The sequence below is a fragment of the Neopsephotus bourkii genome, unplaced genomic scaffold, assembly GCF_033783945.1.
Source record: "Neopsephotus bourkii isolate Nb327-2 ecotype Australia unplaced genomic scaffold, CSIRO-AGI_Nbou_v1 NB_196, whole genome shotgun sequence".
Lineage (NCBI taxonomy): Eukaryota > Metazoa > Chordata > Aves > Psittaciformes > Psittacidae > Neopsephotus > Neopsephotus bourkii.
In genome coordinates, this window is record NW_026900709.1 from 6197243 (window position 1) to 6209503 (window position 12261).

The window sequence follows — 12261 nt, forward strand, 5'->3', positions numbered from 1 at the left end:
TGTTCCTCTGGCTTTCATCCCAGTGTTTGGATCCAGCCTTGTAGATTGCATAATCAGGTCATGATCCTTACAGTGTTTGCTGCCTTCTGTTCTGCTCTGTTTATTAACATCAGTAGTACAGGGTTTACAGGAATGCTTAAAAGCGAGAAAGACAGCATATTTAAACTGTGAGAGGGGAAAGTCTTCTATGTGTTATTAAACAACAGGGCTAATTGCCGCCAGAATGGATACTGGAAAGCAGGTTTACAAATACCAGGAGTGGAAGAGAAACTTTGTTTTTCGGGACTTAACCCCTCACTTCAGGATTTAACCTCTCACTCAATCTAATTCCATTTAATTACAATTATAAAAGCCTTCCCCTTGGGGAAAGCCTCATGAATACTTACAGCAGGCCACAGATTGTGAGAGGCCACCATAGTCTGCTCAAGATACGCTTTTTCCCGTATTCCTGTCTAATTTACACTAAATTAGTGTAAATGGAACATCCTGCTCAAAAAAGAGACTTTGTAGAGTTTTTTAAAGCATGTTTATGTGACTGCACATAAATGTTTGTGTAAAAAGGGAGTTATGACAGTTTATACCACAAAGGTTACAGTAAGAAAAAGCACTTCTTTATGACAATAATTCACAAATTCACAAGAATCACTTTAATATACAAAGCAATTACTACCATCCTGAAACACAAAGCAGCTAATATGTACATAGTGTTAATAAAATGCATTATAACCCAGTACAATTTTGTTTTAAAAAAACACAGATAAAGCACAAAGAAAAAAAAAAGTAAAAAAAAAACCAAAAAACAAAAAACCAAAACAACCAAAAACCCAAAACACAACAGGGATGTTTCTAGATTTTTGGGGACATGTAAATAAGAATTTATTTCCCCCCAAATAATGGATTTTCATTTAGTCTTTTAACTTCCACAAGTATGTGGGAGTCGAGCTCAAATACCCTGTTCTGTGCTGACATGGTGGGGGTAAAGAATCAGAAATGCAGATGAGGTGAACTTACTCTTACCAGCTTACATTACAAAGGGAGAATAATAACCCTCGCTCTGAAGGCTTCCCTGAAAATTGTTGTTCCAAAACAATTCCAAATTAGAAACCTAGAGTAGAAACAACTGACTTTTCATGTGAACAACCAAGCTGTGGACAGGTCTATGGAGGGGTTGGCTGCCATCTAGCACCTTTTCTTGCCCTGTTCCCCTTCCCATTCCTAGAAGTCCTTATAAGCAGCACAGTTTCAAACCTCCTACAAAACTTGAAGTTCTAGAACTTTGTAAAATTCATGTTTTAACATAAATAAATGTCATTACACAGACAAAAAACATGGAGTGGCACCTGGATAAAACACAACTTGTGGAGAGCACCTGAACATCCTTAATCCTTGAGCGGCCATTTCCAGGTAACTAGCTGCCTCAAGCCTTTCCTTCCCCCTGCTCTGGCTCAGCTATCCCCTAATTTAGAGAAATACATAACTGAGGCTGAGACTGGGTGAAGCGGCTGCTCCCAAGCCATGAGTACAGTACGTGGTCAGCGTACAAAGTGTGCCAACCATGGATCATTACAGCCTGCCCCTGGCCCCTTCACTGCCAGCACACAGCTCCTGAGGCCGGCTGTCTTCTGCCGCCTCTCACTGATGAAAGTGAGACCTGAACTCACCACTTACACAGCAAGCCACAAACTGCACCTCCACTGCCAGAACACAAACAGGTCACTGTATTCAATCTGTGCTACTCTAACTAGCCCAAGCTACTCTCTTTGCGGGCCAGAGCTTACATACATTTAGAAAACACACTGCAAGGCAAAACTCTTGAAATGTGGACTCTTTACCAATTGGATCTGGTCCCTTTCCTCCAAAGATGTACAGGTTTATGCCATATCCATCCACTGACCTGAACCTGCCACAAGCACACAGTAAGTAGGATTGAAAGCACCCTGTTTCTCGTCATCAGTCTGGCTCCTTCCACACCAACTGAGCTTCGTGATACCTTCAGGTTTCTGCAAAATCAGCGTCTTCTACAGCTAGCAAATTCAAAAGCTCAGGGAAATGAGTTCCCAAGCACAGCAAAGAGAGCCATCAGTGTACTGTATGCTTTTAAAAGCTGCTCACAGTGACAGGTTTCAGGGTTACAGCTAAACTATCACTGTTCCTGCAAAAGAAAGGTGGTTGTGCTTTTCTCGTTTTTTAAAGCAGGGTGACTCACTGACAACGTACCTTTACTTCCTGGTGTCAAAGGATTGGAAAGCCTTTTGGTTTATTGTTTTGGAATGCAGCTTGTAAAATCAGCAGCCAAATCTCAAATTAAGAGAAGGGGAATAAAGTGGCTGAAAACCAGTTCAGCTTTCCTTCCAGATTAACCACTCTTTCCCACTTGGGATCCCTGAACTAGTTCTACTCTAAAAATAGTTCCGCATCCATCCTGTACCTACTGCTCTGAGCCACCACACACTTAATACTTCCCAGTCCTCCATGCTGCCAGTGCAGATCTCCTGCCATTCTGAAGTAATGCCTGCTGGATGCCAGGTGCTAATCAGCAAGTTAAATCTGCTGTGGGGAGAGGAGTGCATTGTGTGCAGGCAGCAGGATTAAAACAACCGTGCCAGGGAGAAGCTTCTCAAGCAAACCCAACTGATCTTTTCTTTTGCTCTGTGTGTGTTTTTATTTTTATTTTTTAGAATTCTTTTTTTTTTTTTAAAAAGTGCACATTTTAATTAAACATTTACAAAGAATATAGCGTAACAAAAATAAATACATGACCTTTTGGTTAGATCATTGGCAAATGTCACATCACTAACCAGCTTCCGGGTGGATAAATGACAATAAAAACAGGGTCTTTGAAAACCAATGAAATCCTTGATGAATTGCCATAGATTTGCACTGATACTGAACTTGCTTTCATGGGGAGACTTGTCTTTGACCCACAAAAAGCACTGGCTGTCTTAAATGAAAAAGGCATAAAACAGAGAAGCAGAGGCCAGTTTTTGCTAACAGAGGACTACTTGCAGCTGCAGGCTACTGGAAGCCCAAATGTGAAAGAAAAACATAGTACAAATTTAGATCAGAAACTCTCAGGGCTGTTTTTCTTTATATTTTTATATTTTTTTTCCTGAGCCTCTTATGATTCCAAACACCCCACCAATTTTCTGATCAGTGTACAAGTACCAGAGAAGCCTGGTCTAAACGCAAACGCCAACTACAGGAGTCAGAACCTACAGGTGCCTGTACAGTCCTGACGAGCATGACAGGCTACAATTGTGCTTTCAGATACAAGCAATGATGCTGGTAACTACCTGATGCTGGTGAAATCGCTGCTTAAATTAAAATGCATCGCCACTACCCCAGGAGGAAAACCAGAACTCTTTACCAGTGGTTCCTTTAGAAAACAAACACCTTAACAACCTTTCCAATTGTTTTTGCCTTTGATATATAGCTGCCAAAGAGGAAAAAAGCACAAAAGTGAATTATTCTGGGGGTGGTGGTGGTTGGTTTACGTAACTTTAAAAACCTCCATCAATGAAAAACGAAAACAAACCTCACAAAAGCCATGAAAGGTGAAATAAAGTTCTTGAAAAGGAGTAACTGAGGAACAGCACAAAACAAATCAGCAATAAGCGCTCGAATAATGCAGCCCAGAAGGACTGGGGTGGGGGAAGCTTTCACATCCACACGCACACATCCACACGCACCCAGACACACACAGAAGTAAAAATCTTTTCTGACCTCCATATAACTATAATACTCAGCATTCCTGACTTAAAAGCTCTCAGAGCTGTAGATTATATACTGTGTGTATATATATATATGTACATATATTATACATATGTATTTTCCAAGAATATCTAAATTAAAAGAGCACCTCTGACAATATCTTAACTGCCTGACTGGTGCTGCTGTTTTGCAAAATAATGACATTACAAAAATTATATTTCAAATCAATTCTTGTTTATTATGAACATAATGGATCTAGCCCTTTCTAACCCTCTCTTCAGGTAAAACAGGCTATCAGTTCTTGAAAACTCACAACTGTGAGATAGAAAACTAACCCTCCCCCCTGCCAGCATAAATTCTGTCCTACTTCCAATGGCCTTAGTGTATAGGAGCTGATTACCCCAACCTCACTACTCAGTAAATAAAGTATGACTGGATCCCTGTGTCACGTTCTTTCCCTTTTTGAGTCAACGTGAATAGTAAAGCATGTATGGACAACCCTATGCTCGGTCTTTTATTATTGTCATTTCAGACTTCCTTTAAATAAATTCAAGTCCCTAAATCCTCAGTGCAGCATAAATAAAAGTTAAGATTCTTGCAGATCCCTATGCATTTTAAAATAACGTTCTTTTTTTTCCTTAATGAAACACTGGTTGCTAATGAGGTCTAGACTAGGAACACTACAGACTACTTGCAGACCATGCACAGCCAAACCAGTTACAGCTCTCTTCTCACTGCTGAATGAATTTGCATCAACCCTGTATTAGAAGAACCCTGTCCAGGTACCATTTTAGGTTCCCTGGTCCATCCAGCTCTGAGGCTCTGTGCCAAGTGACCATCAGCAAGCACTAGCCGGTGCTCATTACCCACTAGAAGAGCTCTCAGATCACAGCTAGCCTCATTGAGGTTCTCTGCAAAACCTCAAGTTTTTGCAAAGAGAAGGTTCTGCGTAAGAAATAGCCTTAATGTACGCACGTACAGCCTTTTCCGTGTTTCTCAAAGCTGGAGGAACCATTCCATATACCTGTGCAAACTAGGCCATGAGCTTCGTTTTACAAGAACAACTCCTGCATTATCCACATTCCTACTTCAGCACCAGTTCTGGTAACCGCTGTACGTATTTGCATTCTCTGACAGTTGTTACAACAGCATTGCTAAAAATTTAGGGTCGTCTTCAAATCTGCATTGTTAAAACTAATAAATTTCATCTTCCATTAAATAAAAACATGAAAATCAATTCTCTATGGCAGATAAAAACAGACAATTTATAAATCCCCTCAAAACTCATGAAAACAAATTCTTCAATCATTCTGATATTCAAGTTCTCTTCCTGAAATACAAACGTAATTTGAAATCACTGATAACTCTAGATTTAACACTAATGCTGTAAGTTTAACCTTTTAAACTCCTTTTAAAGTCTCTTGGAAACTGAATGCCCTCTCAAATGAGAAAACTAGAACTTTTAATACTGCTTAACTGTTTGAGACCCACAGTCTTCCAAATGTTCTTCCTATAATGTCACATTGATTGTATAACCTTTTAGAAGTTCATGTTTGAAGTCTGTCTGAAAACCAGATAGAGTGAATGGGAAAAAAGGTATTAGCTAATACTTTGCTAGGCAATGCATTAGTACATACCACAGTCTTATTCATTTATCCCTATACATAAAAGTTTGACCAGAAGCCCAAAGTAAACTTACTCCATCGAATTACCCAGGTTGACTTCTCAAGAGACAAGCATCAGAGGTCCAGTAAACAAAATGCACATGATTCTTCTGGACACATTCTTATGATGACTTCTTAACATTCTTCTGTGGTTCTTTTTGAGCATGATTCCTTCCAAGTCCTAATGCTTAGTACAGAGTTGATTTTGAACATGAACTACTTTTTAACAATGTCAATCTGGGAAAGATCGCATTTCCTCAGTGCACACACAAAACAAATCACCTTGCAGACGTCTGAGGCGCAGGAGTAACTTTACTCACAGGAATAAATTACTTGGTAAATCTGACCTTTTACATCAAAAAAAATCCTCTGAATAAATAAATTTAGGTAGCCTGGCCAGGTTCAGATAACTAACATTGTCCCTTGCAAAGCAGGAGTTGGAATATTTGTGCCTGAAGTTCTCTTCAGTGTTTGAGGTTGTCCTGGTAGTTGTTACACTACAGTTTGATTTATGTATGAAAGGCAGCCTCAAAGTTTGAAAAAGGATCCAGCAAACCAGGCTGATGTTTCCATTGAGTACAGTAATTTCCATTACGTAAGACAGTGGCAGGGCAACAGAAATAACCTCAGCGTTTGAGAGGACTTGGGACACAGACTTTACTGTCACCAGGGAGTATGTATGTGGAGTTGGCCATGCTTCAACTGCTTAGTTGCTCTGCACACAAACAGGTAGTGCTTTCATGTCTTACCATTTGGTTACTACACAACTGTTTTTGTAACATCACTCTTGTACCTTTTTTATTCTGGATAACTTTCCTATCCAAATACCATTTCCCAGACAATATCCTATGAAGCTGGTGTTTGCTTTTTGTGCATTCAGAATGCTGAATACACTTGCACACACATAAGCTTTGAGAAGCAACAACTGACCAGTGAAGCTCATTTCAACGCAGTCTTTTTCTGAGGTATGGAGAAGTTTTTACTAGTCCAGGAGGGCTTAATAGAGATTACAGATCAAAATCCCTCCTGGGCTAGTTGAAAAAGGTATGCTGTCTCCATACCAAGAACATGACTCTGAAGCGCCTTTCATTTGGCATGCCACTTAGCCGTGTATTTTTACAGTTCATAATGAATACGGGAAACCAATTTGGCAACCAATGCTTCTTCACTGCATCATGCACGCTCCATGTATGTGGCCCACAGTTCTCTGAACCAAGAGGCTGGGGTGGTTCTGTCTCTAAGGCAATGGAAAGAGCTCAGCACAAATTCTTGACATCATTACAAAAGGACTCTCCCCACAGTAACTTTCCAAGTGAACACTGTGACTCCTTGAAGAGGATGGGGAGACGAGAAAGAAGCCTGTTCTTCACGCAGAGATTGATGATGAAAATAATCTTGGGGGGGGGGAGTGGAGGCAAGTACTTGAACATTCACAGTTTGATGCAAAGCACAGATGAAATATATTCTGTAGTTGCTTCAGGCAGTTTTGCGCATAGAAAAAAAGAAATGTTTAGAAAATAAAAAGTTTACTTTGTCTTTCTGGATATAGCCAGAACCAGTCTCTATCCCACCTGGACAAATGGGAATCCACAATTAATCTGATTTGTGGCAGTAAAGGTCCTTAAGTGCTTTCAACTCCTCGATCAGTGTCTTGTTTTGGTTTTCAAGCACAGCCACTCGATTTTCTAGACATTTCACGTACTCCTTTTTCTTCCTGCGACATTCACGTGCTGCCTCTCTGCAAAGCAAAAAAGGCAATTCAGACCCAGGATGATCACTTGCAGACATGGGCTACTTAACTGTTCAGGTCAAACCTTTACCCAGTACTGCCATTTTTAGACCACAGAGGTATTCTTAAGAAATGCAGGTCAGGAAAAAGACACTGAGTTCTTAGCACTTGGTCCTTCACAAATCACACACACTCAAGATCCACAAATCACTCCAATATGCAAATGCCAGTAAGTTAGTACCAATAAAATTCTGCTTCTGTGAGAAAAGGATACTGCTCGATGACAAAATTCTGCATGCAGGATTTATGTTACAGCCTTCAGGCTGAGTTGAATGCTGCTGCAATAACTTCAGTGATTTTACTGCAATAAATAAATGAATAATAAAAACATGGATAAGACCATCTATTAATCTCCTTATAGTCTTAACTATTCCCTTTGCTGCTGTCTTACAGGATGCTCAACAGTTCCAAAAAAAGCTGTATTTAGAGCTTTCACGTATTTGGTCTTGAGCAATACTTCAGTTTTATTAATCATGCCTGCATCACTGCAACGATAATACAAAAACAACTCAAAAAATAACCATTCACTGGCAGCCATATAATTCTTTGTCCTTGCCTGCTGTGCCAAGAACATGGCAGCATTAACGTGCTAAAGCAGATCTTGAGACAGTCAAACTTTTAGGTCTTGCTTGTAAAGACTGAGCTGCCTGTAGGTAAGTTGGTAACTAACATACTAAGAACACCAACAACCTGGAAGGTCCTAATGTGCTGCTGAGCATGCTGAAGACAGTAACACCAAGGCAGAAGTTACCCTGCACAGCTACAGTAATGGTACCAATGGGCAAAGTAAGCACAAGCATGTGCTAAGGTGGATGGGAGTCCAGGCAGAGGGCTCTCCTCCTGTCAAAGCAGCACACTGCAGATAGATACTAAGTGTACCTACTTCTTTGCCCTGAACTTTTAGCTAGTGAAGCAGAGCAGCTTCAGAAGGAGAGTCTAAGGGTCCCTTCACTGCACATACTACACAGATTGGTGATACAGTCAGTGTTATGGGAAGTAAGAGACAAAACTGAACCCAGTTCTTCTGCTTATGAGATAAATAACAGCCATAGTACTAGGTACAAAGCATGTCTGTTCCAGGACCTAAGGGGGAAAAAGGCTCTAAAAGTAACTTCTGAAATTCAGCCCTACAAGTGAGACATCATGAAGAAAACCTCATTTAGAAGCCCTGAAAGAACTCAGGGATCCATTAGTCACTCCTACAAGTACAATTTCACAAGCTTGCAGCACATAGGCCTTGTGCAACTCGTAGTAATTTTGGCCTGGTGCTTGTGCCACCAAATGATTAAGTATTATTGGACCAGGAAGTGCACACTACTAACCTGTCTTCCTGGGTGACAACTTTTTCTTTCTGTGATTTCTGTGCCAGCTTGGGCTGCATATGAAGCCACCTCAAGTCTGTTTGCTTTAGTTATTCATAAGGAACAGCTAGAGTTATACTGAATTACAAGAGAGCTTTTAAAATGTAAGATTTACACAGAAAATTTGCACAATAATATCTATGAATATTTACGCTATAATCCTCCAGTAAGAACCACTTCGCCATCTGCCTCTCTCTCCCCCTTTCCCCTGCTTTGCTACGGAGCCTAGATTTGCAAGTATCTATTAAGCAGGCAGGCTAAAAGCACCACATGCAACATGATACTGTTGCAAAAGCTCTCAATTTAACTGAAGTGGGGGTAATTCCCCATTGTTTTTCTTGGCTTTCCTAAACACAAAAGCTTTCTTTTACTGGAGGAAGACTGCTGATTACATGAGGGGATTCAGAATGCTCATTAAATTATTCTCAAGTGCAGGGCCTGAAAGGGTGACATCTACTACTCACTGGTATCAGAAAAATATATTAAAAGGGGACATGGGTGACATTCTATATAAGAACCTTTTTAAAGTGAACTCTGCTGGTCAGCATTATTTACCTCATTAAAGGCCCTCAGATGAGCCCTGGGTCTGTTCATGTAACTTTCTATTGTGTTCGCAGCTCAGCGATCTACAGAAGATAATGTACCTGTACAACAGTTTTTTCAGACTGACAGATGAAGTAAAGCTGATTTCACGGGGCTTCCCTGCTTAGAGGGGAGGGAATCACTGCAACATACAGGCTCAAATCTGTGGCTTGCAGATGGGAGTTCAAGCCTGGCGTGATGGGTCAGCTCAGGCCCATCCCTTCCCTCTCCTGCAACAGCAGCTTCAGGAGCATCATGCCCAACTTCTCCCTGCTGCTTCTTTTCTTCCCAGCCTCCACCAAGTCCCACCTCAGTAGGCTTGGCTTTTCCTCCTCACACACTAAATCCTACAGGGTCATATCTCCTCTCTCTCTTTCAGTCCCCCTGCTGCTACCATTGGCTCCAAAAGACTTCAAAGCTGCTCATTCAGCGTTCTCTTGAATCTTTCTGCCTCTGAAGGATAAAACCCAAAGGGCAAACAGCTACACAGAACAAGCGAGACAATGAAGAGTGCGGGTAGGTCAGCAGCAAGGAGAATGCATGCAGAAGGCTAAAGCAGAGAATCCAGGAAAAGAAACTACACGAATGTAGTTAAGAAAAAATCAACTCAGCTCAGTGTTTGTAAATACATAACTGAGGTTATATAAGTCCCCCACCAGTGAGTATACTCCTTATGGCAAAAAATGCATACACCTCACAGAATTAATCTGACACCTTTACTTGAGGTTTCATAGTCACAATACATGGCAATAGCAGATGTGCTGCTTTGTTTTGCACCTTTAAATAAAGGCAGAGTCTTTAGAAAGACTTTGAAAAAAAGAAAGATTGGGATTCTTAGCACTTAACACTCCAGTTCTATGCAGAGCTGACTGGATAAGAAGTGATCTAAATATACATGCCTGTTCTTCATTAGACGCACTTCTCTCTTCCGTGCGGCCTCTTCTGCTGGCTGGGTTGGAAGTGCTGGTGAGGATGCCATGACTACGCCTGGTGCAATGGTGCTGGTAGGGGCGGTGCGAATCTGGTAAGTCTGCACATCTCCTGAGGCAGCTGAAAGGCATAAGGGAACATAATGTCAGTGTGGTGAGAGTGCTGTTAAACACTGTGCCAAGAGCACCTAGTCTTGTGGTGCTACGTACAGGAGGAATGACCCTCATCTGGGTCATCACTGCTATCTCAGTCTTAGGTTTTGGGCATTCCTGCTGAAGAAGTCTTCACTTGTGCTTGGTAACTTCAGTTGTCTTGCTGTATTGCTGTGCTGCTTTTTTTCCCTAGTATATTTCTCTTTACTTCTCTAGTTTCTGGGCAGTTTTAGCAGTTTCAAGAAGATGAAGGATGGGACAAACAGTATTTCTAGATATGCTCCAAACGCCTATGTGCTTACACACGCTGCATGTGTAAGTACTTGGCACAGAAAAAAGGGTGTAGAAATGTAGCATTTACCCCAACAAGAAAGAGACTGTGCAAACTAGGCACTGAGCTACTTCTCTAAAATGAACAAGGTCTTGGGTTTCTTTCGGTTATTTATCTAGGAGTGTGTTACATTTGCCTGAGCTTGTAAGAAAACAACAGCATCACCTAAAGAAATCACATCTTCTTAAGAACCCAAAAAAACAGATCATCAATACAACTACAGTATTTTTCTCAGCTACGTATTTTCAATGATGCCTGGAGGCCTCTTCACTGGACAACTTTCAGATCAACTACTTTAGAATTATAAAAGCAGGGGTGCACAATGCTGCTATTTTTAATAGACAGGGTTTTTTTATACCTCCCCAATTTTTAATAAACCAAACCATGTAACTTAATACAATAAAAACCCCCAGCACATTCTAAGTTGAAGTAGCCCCGCTTGCTCTAAGTGGAAGACTAGACCAAATGATCTTTTAAGGCACTTTCCTAAATTACTCTATGGTTCTAAGTACTTTGTGACTAGTCACAAAAGCCACAGTAGGAAGAAATGATGACCTGCAATTGAAAAAGGGAAAAGAGTACTTCTAAGTTAAAGTGTCCTTATAGAAAGAATCAAACAACCTTCTTTACTCACTTTAATGCTTTGCTTTAAATTTACTATTGCTGCAGATGACTGTATGGGAGAACTAAGAATTCTGAAGTGGTATCAGTTTTTGCAGAGATGTTAAAATAGTGTGGACAAAATACAGGAAATACAGCATGGAAAACCGAAAATAATACGTATTTTTAAGAAGTAAACCTAAAATATCCACAATTTTATAAGCTGAAGGGAAAGGCTCCAAGAAAATGTGACAGATAGTTTTGTCCAGAATTTCCTTTAATAACTTTAGAGACTTAATCTGTGCCAAAGCTGTTAATTCTGTTTCCTGACGTTTTAAGGAGTTAGGCTGGCAACTTGTGTCTGCACGGAGAACATGTTACACAGAATGACTGCCTGTGAAGTTTCTCACCTTGTACAACAACTTGGTTACTGGGTACAAGGATCTGTTGTCCATCTGTGGTCTGTGCATATTGTAAAATGGTGGTGCCAGGTTGGGTTGCAGCTGCATTGGTCATAGTCAACGTCTGGAGACCTTGTACTCCGTCTGTGCCATTGTTAGACAACTGTATTGCTCCTCCTTGGGTAATAGCAACTGAAGAAAAACCATCAACACAGCATTTAAGACACTAACTTACTCATTAACTCACAGTTCTAAACCTAGATATGGCAGAATAATGATCTGAGTTAAATCCCTTGAAATCTTACACACCCTCAAATCAAGACACATGGCTTTCATGTACCTTAAAGAAACCATGCTTTGAAAGTAAGTTGGGAGTTATTCATGAGACCTATTTTTGGGGGGGGGGGCAAAACCCACAGCCTAAACCACAGATTAGTTTCTCTGATAAAACAGCATCACATTGAGGAGTTACAATCCTCCCCCAGGAAATACTTTTTAATTTCTTAGTTAAGATGTTCTTCTTGGTTGGTTTAGGTCTTTTCCATAGTCCTTTCTTCTCATCTGTAATTCCTCTCCTTTTCCATGCTTTATGCCTTTCACTTTCCTCTGCTGCTATTGCTATCCATCTTGTGTTTCACTTTCTTCTTGCTTTTGCTTTTTTTTCCCTCTGACTGTATCCCCCCTTTCTACAACTTCCTCAGAGCCTTCCTAGCAGTGTTTTTGTTGATGAATGTCCATTT

At 40.6% G+C, this 12261-nt stretch overlaps 1 protein-coding gene across 2 annotated transcripts in view; it reads right to left on the bottom strand.

The window, feature by feature from the left end:
* Positions 1–624: 624 nt before the first annotated feature.
* The window catches only part of CREB1 (cAMP responsive element binding protein 1), a 39896-nt gene continuing 28259 nt past the window's right edge, over positions 625–12261 (bottom strand). For both annotated transcript variants that reach the window (XM_061378528.1, XM_061378538.1), the window contains 3 exons: positions 11531–11713; positions 10007–10157; positions 625–7113 (listed from right to left, as the gene is read on the bottom strand). In XM_061378528.1, the coding sequence (XP_061234512.1) occupies positions 6969–7113; positions 10007–10157; positions 11531–11713 (479 nt within the window). In that variant the 3' untranslated portion in view covers positions 625–6968. The remainder of the gene's footprint in view (positions 7114–10006; positions 10158–11530; positions 11714–12261) is intronic.